The following is a 19,296-nucleotide window of genomic DNA, read 5'->3' on the forward strand; positions in this document are numbered from 1 at the left end:
TCAGGTCTACAAGGGAGATGACTCTGATTTTTTTAATAATGACACAGAAAGTGTTTTTGGTTGACAGCGAAGAAGAAGTCTGACATTTTATAAAAAAAATAAAAATTAAAAAAAAAATTTTTTTTCGATGTCCGGACTTGAAAGTGAAGGTGGACTATGTTTGGAACAACTGGTAAACATACTGAACATGATACAAATGATTACAACAGAGGCTGATCATATATGTACACCTTGTTTCCATAAACAGCATGTTCTGACAACAATATTTAATTGCTAAAAAACTATTGATATTTCAAGAAAGGTCACCAATGGCTATTCAAAAAAAAAAGGGCAGTTGTCATATTCAACACAAGACAACCTGGAACAATGTTGCAATCTTTTTTTTTCCCCCTAACATTCCTGAAGGCATTCTGACAGGTTTACAACAAACAGAAAGTCTGATATCTTGATGAATAAACCACCTTAATAAAAATTTTTAAAGGTACAGAGAATATTCTTTTTGAGGTCATCGTTCCCTGATTTTTTTTTTTGACAAAAATATCCAAGGAATACAAGTTCTCAATAGAGGTGTGACGTAAAAAAAGAGTCAATTTGGACAATATTTCACTCAAAATAAAAAGAAAAAAAAATGGTCCCCTTTTTCACAACTATACTAAATCAATCCTGAATTTCATACCTGCTTAATTATAAAGAATTAAGTCTCGAGACTGCATAAAGAATGTCCAAAACTTAAAGAAATGAAACCTCGTCCGCTATGCTATGACATACATTTCAAAAAACCAAATGATCTTCTTAAAAATGTGAAACTCCACATTATATTCATGAATAAATTGTACAATGAAATTAAAATTCTCTTCGCGCTTCAACATCAACTTAAAAAATTATACAAAGTCGTTACATGCTTATGGTTATAGAGATTCAGGAACTCCAAGAACAGATGAAAATAATCAGAGAGAGAGAAAAAAAATAATTTTCGTAGCCATCACACTGAACAGCGGCAACACTTTGTAAAAAATTTTATAAAAGTATACAACATTCATCTCAACACTCGCTCATGATGCATTTTCAAATAAATACGGGTAACAATACGTAGCCAGTACGTTATACTTCCCTTTGAAAGGCAATTGTAGCAACACTAACGCTGCATAGACACACAGTAATTATTCCCAGCACAATGTACACGGACGTGATGAGCCAGAAAGCGAAAAGATAAAGTGTGCGATTGCAGTAATTTTCCCGGGATGGATCGTAACTTGGCTGGTATTCTTTGAAGACCCACACCGAACCTGGAAATGAAAATAAGAGTGTGTACTTTTTTAAATGCTTAGAATAAATTCCTCCAGTAAGAAATTAGTCGGACAGACAAATGAATACGAGGGTGGTCCCATAAGTACCTCGCCTGACCTAGAGATGGCGGCATTTGTTTGAAAAATATCACTGTATAAGAAAGTACACAATCTATTAAGTATAAGTTTCAAGTTTGAAGATGCCACGTTGTTTAGTATTTGTTTGGCAGCCATCAATAGTGAACGTTTTTGGTGAATTTGTGAAAATTGAGAAAATTGGTCATCATTATGTGATACAATACTTTTATTTTAAACGCCTCAGCCAAACCAATATAAAAGCTGAACTGGATTCTACTCCATGTGAGTCTGCTCCTTTGTTTAAAACAGTAAAATATTGGGTAGCAGAGTTTAAATGAGGTCATACGATGCTGTCAAGACGAACATCGCATTGGTCGACCAAATGAGGTGACGACTCCAGAAACGGTGAAGAAAATCCACAAAGTTATACTGGGTGACCATCGACTGAAAGTGCACCAGCTAGCAGACATAGTAGGCATTACAAAAAGTGTGGTACATCTCATATTAACTGAAAACTTGGACCTGAGAATGCTGTTTGCAAGACAACAAAGCTTGAATTGCTACCTTATGAACCCTATTTGCCAGATTTAGCCCCCTGTGATTGTTTTCTGTTCGCAAACATGAAAGAATGGCCTGGTGGTCAAAGATTTTCCAACCGTGAAGAGGTGATGTTGGCAGTTAATGGCTATTTTAAGGAGTAAGACAGTTCTTATTATAAAAAAAGGGTATCTAACGTATTGAACATTGCTGGGAAAAGTGTAAAGAGCTGAAAGGAGATTATGTCGAAAAATAAATGCATTTTTTTCCAAAATTTTTGCTGTTTTCTTGGTTGGGTTGGATACTTCTGGGACTACCCTCGCATTTGTGTTCATAGTTGAAGGCTTTACAGGAGTAATATGAGAGAGGCTGGGATGAAGATTTAACTAAAAGGGTAGGAAATGAAATTCTTGAGAATCAGGTAAGCAGAAATAAACACCTAAGGAAGGAATAAACTAAAAAGCAGATAGAGCAGTTCAAGTATTTTTGGGAGTATCTTAAAGAGGAATATTGTTGCTTAAATGGGGACAGGATGAAAAGCATAAAATTGATTAAGTATGTAAACTCATTTGTGGATTAGCATAATTTTTAGGTCTGACTTTTTAGCGTTTTGTTCTACTGAAGGTAACTTAACTATGACCTCTGGTTAAGGCCAAAACTTTAGTTTTAAGACCCCTCGTACAGAGTTCAAAACCGACCATTAAATAAAGCAAAATAACTGTCAGACGATGTTACCACAGTTACAAAGTTCACACTCGCCAATAGGCAAACATATTTGTTTATAAAATTGGATTTGTTGGTAATCTCCAAGTTAAGTTAACATTCACATTGACTAACCATTGGATTCAACGAAACATTAAAAAGAGTTGGAAGTGGTTGTCATTCGTGCATAACATTTGTAGGTTAAGTAATGTAATTATTTGTTTCGGTGAGCCACGCCAGGTGTGGGTTTCAACAAAGAATTTCTACACCAAGACTAGACAGCCAATGCTGTCTACCAAGCGGATGTGATACACAAAGATAATGAAAAAGGATCACTGGGACACAAAGACTCAACACAAGGTTTCGTTCTAAGCCCTCAAGGATGCATACAGTGTGATGTAGAGCCACTGGTAAAAATGCGTAGATGACAAAGGGGACTACTTTGAAGAATTTTAAAACTTTTGGGACAATATCTTGAATAAAATATTTTTAATGAACATAAGTAGTCCAGTGGTAGAGTGTTGGACTGCTGACCGGAGGGTCCTGGGTTCGATTCCCGGGCAAGGCACTCTGGGCACCTGCAGCTCCACACAAGCTATGTGCTTTTTCTGGTACCAGATCTTCCTGGGAAACCATAACCGGCACAGGGAAAGGAACTGGCCCCCTGTATCTAGACAGTTTCTTTTCAGTGAAAAAATGGGGATTGTAATGGATACATTAGGAGAAGAAATGCTGTACAATAATGAGTACACTTAATACACTGCGCGAACTTAAGTTATGATGTAAAGAAAAGATTAATAAAGACTTCAAACATGGAGATTAGTCCTTATATGGATGTGAGATCTCATCTTTGAGATGTAACAAAGGACAAGCATAGGTTGGAAACTCTTTGAGACGTGGGCATGTGGTGGAGGAGAATGGAGAAAATTATGTTGGACAGAGAGAGTGACAAACGATATAGTTTTTATAAAGGTATTGATGGATTTCAATGACAAAACCCACCACTACTACTGATCCAGCTGTTATTTACCACCTCATTCAACTATTCATCAAACTTCACTGTGAGACATTCTGCTGACAAAAATCAATTGAAAAGGATAAGATTTCCTGTCATTTAGAACTTTAAACCAGCAATTTTTAAAGGTTTCAATGAAGTAATGATGGGCAATCACCTCGAAATTTTATTGAAATTACTACGACCAAGATTCGAATAATCGATATAATTTTGTAAAAAATATTACCTCCACTACAATCTTAAAAGTTTTTAATTACACAAAATTAAAAGTTGTCAATAGCATTTCATTTTTAAATTGAATCTTTGGTACTATCCCCACGTTCCCATTATTGTTTCCTTTGAATTCATTAACCCTTAGAAATCAATATTCTCCATTAACGCTAGCGAATACATAGTTTTACTAGGCAACAAATAAGTCATTAACTATACACACTGCATTATTTTAATTGGTATCATTTGACAAATATGAAACCATATCAGAGATCCTTTTTTTATCATTCATCCTTTGTTTTTTTCCTGGCTACGTGCTTTGTTTAGTTTCCTGAAGAAAATGTGTTCTGCTATTCACTTTATCAAAAGTTATGCGATTTTCTAGAAAGAAAAAGGCTAAGCTTCACATTAAAATTGGAGGGCAAAAACTAGAGCAGGTAGAACAGTTTACGTATCTCGGTAGTGTTTTGGACCAACACGGTCAAAGTAGTAGGGACGTAAGGAGAAGAATTGCGCTAGGCAAAGAGGCTTTCACAAGGAGGAGGGAGTTGATGACGGGGACGTTGAGTAAGGATGTTAAGAAAAGACTCATAAAAACATTGACATGGAGCGTAGCTATGTAAGGCGCGGAAACGTGGTCATTGAAGCAGGAGGATAGACGTAGACTGGAGGCTTTTGAAATGTGGGTGTGGAGAAGAATGGAGAAGGTGAAATGGACCGAGAAGAAAACAAATGAGGAAGTACTTGGTATGGTGGGCGAAGAGAGGGGTTTGTTGGGAGCAATCCTATGGAGGCAGGAAAAGTGGATGAAGGGGGTGTTGACCGGCAGTGGGATGTTGAAGACTGTGATAGAGGGTAGAATGTTGGGCAAAAGAGGAAAGGGAAGGAACAGGATAGGGATGTTGGACGGGATGAAGGGCGGAAGAAAGTACTCAGAGATGAAGAGGGACCTGGTGTAGAGTAGAATTTAGGGTTGTGTTTTGTTAGTAGTCACAAAATATTTGTTTGGTAGTTGTGTCCATCGAAAAACCTACCTTAACCGGTAGATTACTTCATAAATAATAAAATAATATTCACTTCATAATAGTTCTGTGTTCAAGTATTATTCTACCCTTGTAAAATGGCTGATTTATGGAGAAAACATACATTCCATGGATAAGGTACTCTTAATTAATCAAACAGAATGAAAAAGAAAGGTTTTCGTAGATATCCATTTAAATCACGGCTATCTCTTCCACCTATTTCAGTTTTACGTACATCATCATAATATCACAAATAATCAAGAGTTTACTTCAAGCCCAAATGTTACAAATATGTAGGCTGAGGTGGACGAAATTTTCCACTTTACACATTAGGCCAAATGTTACAAATAACTGGAAGAAGGGACCACTAGGTCTCAATTTCGCCCAAATAAAGACATCTATCTATCTATTTATCATAAATTAAATAAAAATAAAAGTGCACCTTGGATATGACTCATTGAACTGAGATTCTCACCATATGACAAAAGAATCCCTAATATTATTTATCTTTATATCTCATTCCAGCTTATTTTCATCTCCATCTTGTTGATAACCAAATTAATATTTTTCCAACCTACTAACTATTTCCCTCCTTCATATCCCAGAACCGTAAAATATTACAAAACAGAAGAAACTTAATTAGTCCCACAAACTATGGAAAATCATCATTTTAAAATCATATTTCACCAGAATGAGACAAACAGCATGAAAATGCATTAATGCTTAGCCACGAACACTAATACAAACAACTACTATGACATGATTTTCTGGGGAACATCACCTACCTTCTGTAGAGTTTGCATAATGCAAAAAAAATGCATTAGGTAGTAGTAGCAGCAGTATTTATGGGAGGCAACCGACAGCTGAGGTCATTTGCGCCATTAGGGGATGGACAGGAAAGGATGAAGGGTGGAGAGAAACCCGGCGTCGGCATTAGCCTACTCTTTACGAAAGGCACCAAGGGGTCCACAGCCTAACGTCCCATCCTATGGACGGCGTACTCACTCTCAAAGTGCCCTCCACAAAGCAACTCAAATAGGGATCGAGAAACCTCTGAAAAATATTCAACACCACTGGGATTTGAACCCGGGCCCTTTGGGTGGGATGCCAGTACATTAGCCACTGCACCATTCCGATCCCCATTCATTAGGTATATAGCAAAAATACCACCATGGAAAACTTGCAAACCTTATTTAAACAATTGGAAATTCTAACTTTACTTTGTATATTTATTACTGTATTTAAGGATAATATAAAACAACAAATCACCAAAGCTAAAGTACATGGGCATAATACTCGACCGAGTGCATACATATACACATTTATTCTGCCACACTTCTGCTATGCATAATACGTAGAAGTCCCTTCCATGTGGCCATCAAAATTTACAATTATCTACCCCTACACATAAAATCTGCTCCATCTAGGGGTACATTTAAGATATATCTCAAGCATTTTCTGATAGATAAATGCTACTATAGTGTGGAAGGGTTTCAGGAGTCTTCGGAACACTGAAACAGCAGATTGTTTGTTCTTTGACTCGTCCTATATTTTACTTTATAAAATCCTGGGACCAATAAATGTTATTATTACTATCAACAATGTTTTTCGAAATAATTTATAAGAGGTGCAAAGGGAAATAATCTAATAAAGAGGCCAATTTTGCAAAGAGCAATGATTGAATGCAAAAGAAAAAACCCCTGATGTTCAACTACTCAATTAACTCAACTCTCTTAAATAGAGTAACAACCATGAAAGACCTTGGCGATTTAACTGACCTTAAACTAAATTACTCTGACCACATAGAGACTGTAAAAAATAAAGCAATGTCCCTATTAGGCCTTTCATACCACTTCACAGAAATTAAAGATCCAATGGCACTCCAGTTGTACTTCTCAAAAATTGTCCTCCCCATAGTATCACATTGCACCCCCATTTGGTCCAGCTCAACTCCAACTAACCTTAAATCCCTCGATTGCATCTCTCACTTCTTTGCCAGAATAGTCAAACACCGAGTCCCACATTTCCGCAATATGTCCTCATATGCTGTTCTCTCCTCCCTATCCATTTCTAGTCCCCAAAGCCACAGACTTAAAGCTGATTTAAAACTCCTCTACAACACCCTAAACTTGGCTATTGATTGCCCTGAACTGCTATCTTTCTTCAACTTCAGGATACCAACTCTATAACCACCCGCACCCACTCCCTACTCCATCTGCCTATTCCTAGAATATCCCTCACCAAGCGCTCACTGTTATTTCGCCTCTCCTCCCTTCTAAATTCACTCCCTCACACAACAAATTAAAATTTTCCCCCGGTCCATATTCAGTTCTCGTTGTTTACTGTTATGCTGTTATCGTCTTTTGTCCTATTTCATGTTTTTGTTATATTTTTCACTGTAAAATGGCGGTACTGGCGTATGTGAATAATGTTTTAAAGTAAAATAAAAAATCTTCACATTTGGATATAATTTAACAAGGTCCTCAAGCATTGAACCAGAATCTATTGATCCAATTCTAAATTATTCGAAATAATGATTGGCATCACTAAAGTTAATTGGAAACAATGCTAATCAATCACACACACAAAAAAAATCGTCGGATAAGCTCACCTATAATAAACCAGCCCAGCATGAAACAATTAATTAGCGTCTGCATGTTCGATTGCCTCATCCTTTCCTCAGGGGGCTCCTCTTCTCTTTGCCTCACTTTGGACGAGATGTGAAGGAGCTGCTTAAACACACCGAAGCCACCTGTTGCAAAAAACAAAAACACCAAATCAATGCCCTTCGATTGGAAAGAAAACCAAAAGTTTCCACATCAACACGCTTCAGTGAATTATTTTACAATTATATTAATCATATTGATTTATGAACTGATTTGCTTCAGGAAAATAATTTGTAAGCTACGCAAAATGAAGCAATAAATAATTTTAATTTAATGCAAGACATACAAAACATTATTCAAATGGGATCCTGTAAAATTAAATAAATAATTTAACTAATTGAGTAATCAGTTTCAAATATACAGGGTGCTATGCTTATATCTGGCCAAATTTAAATTTGAATTTCCCGCCATATTGTAGTTCCACTTGAGGTCGCGAGTGGCGTTATTGAAAGCTATAGGCATCTAGTAAACAGTCATAACCACGTCAAAATGGCCGAGATGTTATGTACAAGTGTATGGTACAATCGAAGAGCCACTATTCTCGAAAAAGTTCGTGCTGGGTGTTATATTTTATCGAAATAATTCGATTCTTCGTGTTGTACCCCAGATCAACTGTTTATGATATTGTGGCTAAGTATAATGATACTGCGGAGAAGTCTGAGGAAGGTTTCGCCAACCCGGCGATGAAATCTCATTCGAGGAAACGTGGTGCTTGTCTGGATTAAAGCACCTGCTTAATATCTCTGAATATTTCAGGTCAAACATATAAACTTCACAGTTCATATCTGACATGAAAGTGAATGTGATGTGATGACATGTCAATAAATGTTGAATGAAAAGTGATTTAATTTTTAATTGAAACTAAGACAGCAGCAGTATGCACATAGTGGATATTATTATCAGAATTCTACCATTTAAGGTACACATTGGTCGGACAATATACATGGTCCATTATGAAAGTAATGTGCTTGGTTTTATTTATTTTTCTCGGAAAAATAGGTTTATTGATAATGCTTGTACAAATGCTTAAAATTCTTCAAAATACTCTCCCCCTTGCATCAATACACTAGCGGAGACGTGTATGCCACGCTTTGAAAGCAACACCCTGAAACTCCTCGATGGGAATGTCTCTCTCAGGAACATTTTAAAAAGCTTTTGGATGTTTTCTACAGTCTCCCAATGCTTTTCTTTCAGCTCTCTCTCTTCAGTCAAGGAAACAAAAAAAAGTCACACGGAGCCAAGCCAGGACTGTAAGGCGGCTGGGAAACCACTAGCATGGTGCTCTGGGCCAGGAAATTGGTAACGATGAAGGACATGTGGCTGAGACATTGTCATGATGGAGCTTGACCATGTCTTTCATGTCAGCCCTCACGGATCCTCTGTAACTATTCCACGTACCGCGAATTTGGACATGTGCAGGGTGTCAGCAATTTGCTGGATGCTCAAACTTGGTGCACACGATTCACATTTTCATCGATTCTGGCCGTTTTTGGGGGTCCTGAATGAGGTTTGTCAGCGACCTCCTCCTGACCCTTCTTGAATACCTTCTACTCCCTCCGGGACTGTAACCTTGAAATGCAGTCATCCTTGAGAGCCTCTTGGAGCATCCAGAATGTTTTGGTTGCATTCTTACCAAGCTGCACACAAAACTTGATGGTGTATATCACAGTTCAAGCGAACACTCCATCACTCAACAAAGTTAAAAAACACACTTCACGCGGAGGCACATCTTTCCAACTCCAACAGCTCGGAGCAAACTGGCAATTGGCTGCATTGGAAGGGCAGACCCTCCACCACATTTCCCAACCAGTTTTAATGCGCTGCCATGGATAGCCGAGGCACAATAAAATCATGTGCATTACTTTCCTAATGGATTATGTATGATGGATATTTCGGAGAATATTAAACAGATATTACACGATGTTTAAAGAACTGAAAAACCAATCCTCTCAGAAGAGAAAATCCATTGAATTACATATTTCAACTGAATAATATTCCACACAATGGTGATTACTACTTTGTTGATGGGGACATGATATGAAGTCGGAGCTGAAAGCATTGAACATTTGATTTGAGCCATGCTGAAAAGCAACAGTTATGGCAGTGCAAATCACATGCATAACAGATCTCTCTATTTTATTTTGAAGCATATAAAAATACGAATAAGATGGGACCTGCATTACCTGCCCTATTTCAATTGCTGACATTGAAAGAGAAGTCAATTCAGCTGTGTGGAGCACAATGAATACAGAGAAAATGCCAGGAGAGAAATTTTTTAAAACATGTTATAGAACTGATTAAAATATGTGCTCTTTTATACAGTTTATATGAACAAAATAGGAAAACATTAAAATAGGAAGGCAAAAAACTAGAGCAGGTGGAACAGTTTGCGTATCTCTGAAGTGTTTCGGACCAAAATGGTCAAAGTAGTCAGGAAATAAGGAGAAGAATTGCATTAGGCAAAGAAGCTTACAAGGCGAGGAGGAGAGAACTGATGACAGGGACATTTGAGTAGAGATGTTAATAAAAAGCTCATGAAAACTTCGATATGGAGCGAAGTTACGTACAGTGGGAAAACATAAGTCATTGAAGCCGGATGGATGACAGGCATAGATTTGAGGTCTTTGAAATGCGGGCGTGGAGACAAGAAAAAAATGGATGCAAAGCATATAGATTGACAATGAGATGTTGATAGAAGGGAGAAGGTGGGGCAAGAATATGATAAGGATGTTGGATGGAATGAAGGGAGGAAGGAAGTACACGGAGATGAAGTGGAGCTTGTTGTAGATAAGGAAAGATTTTAGATTAGATTAGATTTTGCTAGGAAAGACAAGATTATTATTCAGTAGTAGTGGCTATCCAAAACCTTAACTTAACTGGTAAATTACCTTTTAGAAGAATAAATCTGTGTGGCCATAGAAGCTCACTTAAAATGGATTCCAACTAGCATTGGGTTAATTCCCACCATGAAAGCTTCTCCTTTGAATTTGTGGGACAATCGAAACAGGAGTAAACTTTTTCATCATCTTTCAGGGTTTCTACCTATTTCAATGGTATGTTTTGGACAGTCCCCGATATGTATATAAAGACCACTCTCTTTCTCTCTACACTTCCCTACTGGCATCAAACATTCCCACTTCTATATTACTGCCAAACCAACATACCATTAAACCTGGCAGTATTTCCTCCTCCATCCACTTTCTTTGACTTCTCCGGATTTCCTCTCTTTATCCAACCTGTATATTCAAAACCACAATAGTTGCCTTCCTCTCTCCTTCCAACTTATTTCCTCCTTTCTCCTCTGCCAAAATCACATTTCGAATTCATCCAATCCCCGTTATTTCAATTACTGCCTCATAGACTAAGTCTCTCACCCATAAAGCATTACTCTCTATATAAAAGTCTTTGCTAATCTTTTCTTCCCAGCGTTACTCATTGTCATGCTTGTCATACTTACGTTTATTTGATTAAAAGGGGAGCAATAAATGAATTGTCATCCATCACAACAAGTAAAATTATTGGATGTGTTGATGTGATTAAGGGAATTCGCTAGGAGGAAAAAATTAGAGTATTCCCCAACCGAGGCAATGCTTACACATATTAAGCTTCACAATGTTGTTCGTGACAGAGAAATTCATTACAAAAATTGTATTATTCCCCTGAGGTTTGAGGTTTAGGGATTTTTACCTTTGACCAATCTTAAAAAAAATATCCCTTAAATCATGACAATTAGGTGAAATACCAGAATTCTTACAAAAACAAAATTCAGATGATTTTCAGAAAAATAAATTTTAAGAATGTCGGCAGAATTGGCACTACTGTCTCACGCAGGGCATGACTTCATGTGAGAAGTATTTTAAAATTAAAAAAGTCATTGATGCACAGGGTAAGGGACAGGAAATAAACGGTCACATTCTCAAACAACACGTGTACATAATCATTAGCATTAAAGATAACTCGTGGGCATAGAAACCTTTCATATATTTGGACGATTTAGTTATGAGGAACGCACTTCCATAATACGACTAAAAACTTCATAATTTGAACCATTGGAGAAGCTACAACGCCCTAATATGTCATCTTAGGCCGTAATGCTCATCATTGAAATCGTTAATTCAAAGAACCATACTTATTTGACGTTTAATTATCTAGATCAGTTTGATTAATTCAGTTTTCTCGTGACTGTGATACACAACAATAATCGATGTCAAAATTCTAGTCAAGAGTAAAGTGATTAAATGCAGTTTAATACGTACACGTAAATTTCCTTAATATACACGTTGGGCAAATCTTTCCTTATCATATCAAGTCACTTGGTAAACAAAGGCAAGCACAGAAGATAACAAATAATTACCAACCTCCAACGACTAGGTACACTGGTATATATTCTCCTTGAGGACAGTCGTTGAAGTACATGGCGCCAATAACTATCATACAAACAGGAATCACTATAGTAACACCCAAGATTATAGAGCACCCAACTGAAACAAAACAATGGCAAACCTTAAATTTGTAAGAATTACGAGGAGGGTCACTGTCTCATATTTCACAATGAACAGATTGAAACACAAGCTTTTATGACAACTTACTTGTCCCCAGTAATAATATAAAAAGGTTTTTCAGGAAGTCAAAAATTCCTTTGGAAGATTTATGAGCCTCTCGAACACGACCGAAGAGGGAGTCATATGAGGGCGGAGGCGCTGAAATGTAAACAAGTAAATCAACAAGCCGTGCAAAGGAAGAAACTAACCGATACCACCAAAAAGGCACACCCACCATTCGGATCAATCACTTCTTCGTACGTTGGCGGAGGTCCTCGATCATTAATTCCATGCACAGGAACGGTCCCTGGTATATCACGGTAAGACGGGGGTGGTATGTGGGGTTCTGACAATTCTTCCGTCGGGGGAAAAGGCACTGGGGAACTGACTTCAGGTTCTTCATAATCCTGCATATTTAAAACGCAAAGAAACACTAGAAAAAATTACTGGTAGTCCCCAATGTCACGCAGAACACATGTACACAACAATTTGAAAAAATACTCAATAAGGAGGTAACTGATCTTGTTTGAATACTGTCACCATGACATCTTGAACGAAGCATAACCTTACAAAATTAACTAAACCAGACTTTAAATCATAAGTAATCAATTAAAGAATTAAGTGAAAGTGCATGAAAACGAAAACACACCTGTTGGTGGTAAAGAGTTACATACGGAGAATTGGTGGCGGCCATTGTTCCTCATAATTACCACAATCCACGTTAGATCGCAGCATCACCGCGACTGGAGAACAAAAGAGAGTTCCACTAAATGTGGCGGTAATTTATATTTACAGTTCACCGTGCTAAGGTATTAAAGACCAGCCTAAGTCCTCAAAGTCGGTAAAATTACGTGTTTCACTGGATTTCTTTCTTTCCCTACCCAACATCAAAGCCAAACAGTTCAATTAATCATCTTTTCGAATAAGCGCTTCGTCTTCAGGAAAATAGAAGAAATTAAGAACATTATAGGAGAGTGACTGCGACAGCAAAGGGAAACTTTTTCCTCCTACAGTTCTGAAAGGTGGTCGGGCCACCGAAATATTAAAAAACCAAAATTATCTTTATTTTGTGTTTACATGCTTTATACATCATCGCCACGCTTGCGATTGACCTTATATTCACTATTGTGAACATTTTTCGTAACTATATGTGTATATATATATATATATATATATATATATATATATATATATATATATATATATATATATATATATATATATATATATATATATGCATATATATGTGTGTATATGATGTTGAAGCATTCACGAGAACAATATAACACTTGGGCGGCACAATAGAACACAAAAAGAAAATAGAAAATACGTAAAAGGACACTTATATTTAAGAAAGTTTAAGCTGTCAGCCTTTTCTTGGGTCTTCTTCAGGTAAGACCTAAGCATCTTTCCTAAAGAAGGCCGAAAGCTTAAATTTTCTTAACTGTGAGTGTACTTTTACGTGTTTATATACGTATGATTTTTCGGGTACCAGATCTTCCTGGGAAACCATAACCGGCACAGGGAAAGGAACGGGCCCACCTACCCTGTTATGCGAATTTCGCACGCCGTATAGGGCTTAGTACTGGGTGATCTCTACCATCACCTACCAAACCGACCTTCGGGTTGATTAGTTTGCTAATGGTTTATATATTTATTTATTTATGTATATATAAAAGCACACACACATTCATAAAATTATAATGATGGGTATTCTACCGTTTCCGTGGGATTTGGGTGGAAACAAACTACAAAACAACGATTCATTATTTTGCCTCTCCAAACCAAAAAAAAACCTGACTCCAATACTGTACATTAAGTCCCTCTACAATTATTTTCCTACCCTTCTCCTTACCCACATTATCTCTAGAGCCTCCACAATCTATACTTATGCTCTTGCTTCAGCGACCATTTACTGCGCCGTAAAACTCCACGCTCCATATTAAGCATTTATTGAGTCTTCCCTAAAATCCTTAATCAACGTCCCTGCCATCACTCCTATCCTTTTTGTGAAAACCTCTTTGCCCAATGCAATACTTCTGCTTATGTTCCTACTACTTTGACCAGGCTAACTGTTACATCTGGTCTAGTTAATGAAATCCTATTTTCACACCCTACTTAGCTTTTCTCTTTCTCGAAAATCGCATTATCTTTGTTTTGATTCCATTTATTCTCATCCGATTCCTATCCGCTTTCTACATGGTACCCTGCAACCCAACACTAGGGGTTTAAATATAGTTTAATACGTAAACGTAAATTTCCTTAATATGCATGGATATTTTGGATATGCTACTAATATTACCATAACAACGTTTTACAAATCTAGCTCCTCTACGCTGCCCGTGGTTAAATTCGCAATTTATCCATCATCATGTGGATCCCATATACTAGCAGCAAATTCTAAATGAGACCTAACTTGCGAAAGATAACATTGCCCTCCTCTCGATCCTCTTATTGATGATCTGGAGTACTACTTTAGCTGCAGACGGAATCAAATATATCGTTTTTTGTTCCTCACATACCTGCACGGCCACCTCTCCCTTATTTTTGAGGAAACCAACATTGATCTGAACAAATCTTCCGGCCAAAGTCCTCCCTCATAAATGCTATTAATTAGGCCATAAAAACTTTCCCTCCCACAATTTCCTAAACCTTTAAGTAGTTCCGAAGGAATGCTATCTACTCCCACGGCCTTATTTGATTACGATTCCATTAACGTCCTTTTTGTCTCGCCATTAAATATGCATATTCTCTTTCCATATCCAAGCTTGCTGGCCTATGGTCTTTACCATTCAGCTCCTCTACATATCCCTTCTCTTGAACCTGTCCTGGTTCAATAAATAATTTTCCTGACTTATCTTTGATTGTTTGAACGATTTTACCTTCTTGCTTCCTGAGAGGATTTTTGACCTTCCTGTATTTCGTACGAATTTCTCCCTCCTCTGTAAACATTCCATATCCTCGCACTGCGTCTTTCACCACGCTTCTTTCGTCCTATTAGTTGCTCGTCTCCATGTATAAATTACCTTTTCATACTACTACATTCTATTCTGTGTTTACATTCTCCCATTTCTTTCTCTCGTCTATCTTTCTAATCCAATCATGCAATCCATGGTTTACTTGTTAAACTGCTGAGGTAGTAAGTGTATGCGGTTGACGAGAGATTACTGATTGTATCGAGAAACTGCCTCGAAAAATGTCACTTTATCAGTGAAAATGCAGTCTTTTTTCTTTGAGGAAACTTCCCAATTTAATTTTTCATTTATGTAACTTGGTTCTAGCCTGAGTTCCTTATGTCTTCGTTCTGTTCCTTGGGTAATCGTAAGGTACTGTACACGATTTTCCAAGTGAATTGCTGTTGGTGATGTTGTACGTATTTTTTTCGTGATGGATTCAGGTATGCTGCTTCGAGTTCAACAATCCTAGCGGTGACTTGCAGGGTACTATGTAAACAAAATCGTTTGAAAAATTAAAGATTCCTTTTGTTGATCCGCCATAATTAAACGGAATTATACCTGAAAAGTTACCAATTACCTTAAATGGTTTTAAGGTACGTACTCTATTTCCAATATTCTTTCAACGAATTTTCCGAAAAAACAACATAGTGACCAAATAAAGCTAACTATGTGTATGGGATTCGGCATTCAGTTTAGAGTTACCAGTACCGGGATTATTAATGGATATACTGGGGTAATTTCTAGAAGACAAGTGGGTTAGTTAAGGAGATTTAAGTCCAATACTTAGGGGAAGCCGATTGAAAAGTCTAATCTCATCAAGAACAGAGGGTCCTGGACCCCATAATATGCTATGCGCATAGGGTTTCCATATACCGACAAATAGAGAGAGTACCATTTATTGTATTACTCCTATTTCAAAGAGAAAAATGAGCTAATTTGGGAGATTTTGTGAATCACTTGGAATTTCCGATAAGAAAGGCGACTCCCGTCGTGGGCTCACTAAAGAGTCGTAGACACGATCGGTGGATCCTTTATTACGTCATGATGATAGGGTTTCCATGTACAAATAAATATTGGAAGTAATTTTTATGTCACTGTGTCAACTTCAAAGAGAAATATTTATTGCACGAATCTCTCGATGCAATAGATCGAGATAAACGATCGACGATTCTCATATCGAAAGGTTGGGATCGATGATGAAGCGGCTGCTACAGGTAGTCTTGTGTTTTTTCAGGCGGTGTTAATTTGAATGGCAATACTATGGCAATTCTTGAATTGAAAAAATTAGCAGGATTACATTTCTGATATTAAGGGATACGAAGTTGGATTGAGAGTGATTTGAAGATCGATCTCTAACCTAAGGTCACCTAACACCGCACATCCTCTTGCGGCTGCATGAGTTGGTCCTTGAAAATTGTGCTCTCTGACTTGAAATGGGTAAAAACAAACCGCTTCAGGGAAAGGAGGCATTTATGAGAATGAATTTCCTGTACCAAGCTGCTCACACTATCATGGCTACAATCCCAAATGGTGAAAACTTAGTTTCAAATTTGGGACGATGTATGGTTAAAATTGGAAAGAAAAATGTACTGCGAATTGATAAAGATCTGAAAAGACGTATTTGTAAGGGATGCGGTAACATTCTAATTCCTGGGGTCAGTTCAAGGGTTCGCATACGGCGAAAGAAAGGACGCAAACGTGTGGTTATAACATGTTTACTGTGTATGACAGTGAAACGTTTTCCCATACGCGGAAAAGTTGGCAGAGGAGACAGTGTGCCTGTGACGAGTGCAGAATGAAAACATTATCCGTGTGAATTGTGTTGGTAGTTTTTCATAAACCTTTGCAGTATTAAGCAGTGGAATAAAGTGGAACTTACATTTACTAAAGCATTATTTTATTGTTCTGGCATCCATTTATTATGTCGGATACTTAAATGTTGGAATGTTGTCGGCATGAATTCGTATGTCAGTTTGTGTTTTAAATTATGGAAATATTAGATTGGGTAAATTTTGTCAATATAATACCTTTTTCTCTCGTAACTCTTTCCATGTGCATGGAGAACCTTTTCAAAATCCATTTCCTAATAATTTTCAACGAATTCTGAGTTTTCGTGCTACCACTTAATAAGCTAGCATCATAGTCTTGGAGGATATATGGCCGCTTTGGATCGGGCTTACATTTTAATGGTGAATGTTTTAACTAATCATTAAGTATAAATGTTTCTCTCCGAAACGAAAAACAACTATATTTCTCGTTTAGCTATAGTTAAGTGAAACTACTAACAAGGATGTTTCTGATTTACCGAAAGGTTTTACATTTTGCGGATGATAAGATAAAAGTCCTTCAAATAATGTTTATGTTGGAACTCTTTCGAAGTTATCATACAAACGTAAACAACATTAAAGGTCTCAAAAACAGCGGCCATAGAATTTATTGTGACTAAATGGAGATCTAAACCCAAGTATAGATATGGTTAATTTAATTAAAATTGCAAATGATTGGAATTGAAACTGAAGATTCGAGTTACGCAGTAGAGGCCTTCAATATAAAAATATGTAGACAAGGTAAGTTTAGCCCATTTAACACATGCCATAAACGTAGTTCCATGGACAAATTTCGTTGCATCAATGTCTACACAAATATCCATGTAGTACAACAGCACCACTTCATTTTTGAGTGTCAAGCTGTAATGGTAAGTGTACAGGGCGAAGGGACAAGGAAATGATGAATAATAAAGGGCAGTCGGTTAGACACAAATCGAAAAAGGTCTCTTCGCACTTAATTAATCACTCTACTTAGGCAGAGCAAATATAGTTTTTGATATGACAAGTATGCTAAGTAAAGATGTAAAGAAAAGGTTAATAATGAAATGTAGCACTGCATGTATGTCGTCTATGAGAGAGAATGAGCATTGATTAGAATATTGTGAGATCGGCGAGGTGAATAATCGAGGAAATTAGTTGGATATAAAGGATACCAAATGATTAAATTTTAAATAGTGTGTGGGAAAAGAAACAGAAAACACTGGGGTAAATCTAAAAGACGCAGAAAAAGTGGGAGGAGGAGACGTTAAGAGGTTAGGCAGGACGTTGAAATGGACTGAAATCGGGGAATTAATATCCTATGATATGCATTTTGGACTCGCATGCATCAAGGGCAAGAAATACTTTCCCTGAATCTTGGCCAATACAGATATCAATGTATATGCCTCTGACCAATGGTCAATCATGTTAAAGACCAGTCGGTTTTTTCACATTCATATGAGGGTAATGCCTAAAGCAATGGCTCCATTTTTTATTTAAATACAAAGAAACGTGTATTTTCAATAATTGATACATCATTTTAAAGTCATCATGTCCCTCTACTTTCATAAACATTTGCCATTTCAGTCGTTGTATTTCTGTAGGTACTGGGGAAGTTTTTCTATGCCCATGTCATACAGTGTCTGTCCCAAAAGTAAGTATCGCTATGCTCATCTTTTTTTGACCCAAAAGGCATTATCACAAAGAGTTTGTGCCTCATGGAACATAAATGGAAAAGTAACTTTTACATGTAAGCCCTTGAAAGGCTGCAGAAAAGAGTGAAATGCATCAAGGAGATTTTTGTCAATTGGAGGCTGTACCATGACAACAGTCCCACACCCCATTCTTCAAAACCCAGTACTCAGCCAAGCACAAGGTGGCAATTCTGCTCCAGGTGCCCTAATACAGATGTGTACACTGCTGGACTTCTTTTTGTCCTTAAGAATAAAAAGGAGTTTGAAAGGCAACCATTTTGGGATGCTGGACAACATCAAGGAAAACCGTGATTAATTACTGAATGAGGTTACAGTCAGTGGCTTCCAGAAAACGTACCGCAACTGGCATCCCATGTGTTGATATGCAAGGGTGCTATTTTGAAGTATTTCAGTGATTCGTACTTTGATCTATAATAAATTTTATTTCCTAAACTTATACTTCATATCTTTGGGATAGTGCAATTTATTTGCTGTCATGTCATTGAGGAAGCATAGGACTTCTTCAGCACTTTTGGCAAAATGTCATTCAACTTCTGTGCCTACAAGTAGTAGTCACAGAGTGCCAAGTCTGGACTGGTCGGGGGTTAGGTGATGTACCATTCCAACTGTTGTAACAGGAGATTGACAGTTTGATGGGGAAGTATATAAAATGAGAATTTGACAAGCACACCTTATGACAAGGTGTGGAAGTTCGATGTCCAACACTTCCTGAATAACATGGTGGTGAGTTCATATGACAAAGGCATACGAATCCTGTCTCAC

The 19,296-nt window shown here is 37.3% G+C and overlaps 1 protein-coding gene across 1 annotated transcript; it reads right to left on the reverse strand.

Moving 5' to 3' along the window:
• Positions 1 to 864: 864 nt before the first annotated feature.
• LOC139691551 (transmembrane protein 272-like) lies at positions 865 to 12,751 on the reverse strand. The gene is made up of 6 exons (XM_071589424.1): positions 12,707 to 12,751; positions 12,293 to 12,464; positions 12,106 to 12,216; positions 11,875 to 11,997; positions 7,462 to 7,602; positions 865 to 1,286 (listed from the first exon to the last, which is right to left on the reverse strand). The coding sequence occupies exons 1-6, from the start codon at positions 12,749 to 12,751 to the stop codon at positions 1,102 to 1,104; spliced, it is 777 nt and encodes a 258-aa protein (XP_071445525.1). The 3' UTR covers positions 865 to 1,101.
• Between the last annotated feature and the right edge of the window lie 6,545 nt (positions 12,752 to 19,296).

The sequence above is a fragment of the Hetaerina americana genome, unplaced genomic scaffold (genome assembly GCF_022747635.1).
Source record: "Hetaerina americana unplaced genomic scaffold, ioHetAmer1.1.p SCAF_38, whole genome shotgun sequence".
In the NCBI taxonomy this organism is placed as follows: domain Eukaryota; kingdom Metazoa; phylum Arthropoda; class Insecta; order Odonata; family Calopterygidae; genus Hetaerina; species Hetaerina americana.

Excerpts from the sequence above, each read along its gene's own strand:
- LOC139691551 (XM_071589424.1), bottom strand. The coding sequence starts at position 12,751 with ATGGCCGCCACCAATTCTCCGTATGTAACTCTTTACCACCAACAG. Across the intron at positions 12,465-12,706 it reads TAACTCTTTACCACCAACAG|GATTATGAAGAACCTGAAGT; the intron begins GTGTGTTTTCGT and ends TTAAATATGCAG. Across the intron at positions 7,603-11,874 it reads AGTGTACCTAGTCGTTGGAG|GTGGCTTCGGTGTGTTTAAG; the intron begins GTTGGTAATTAT and ends TTTTTGCAACAG.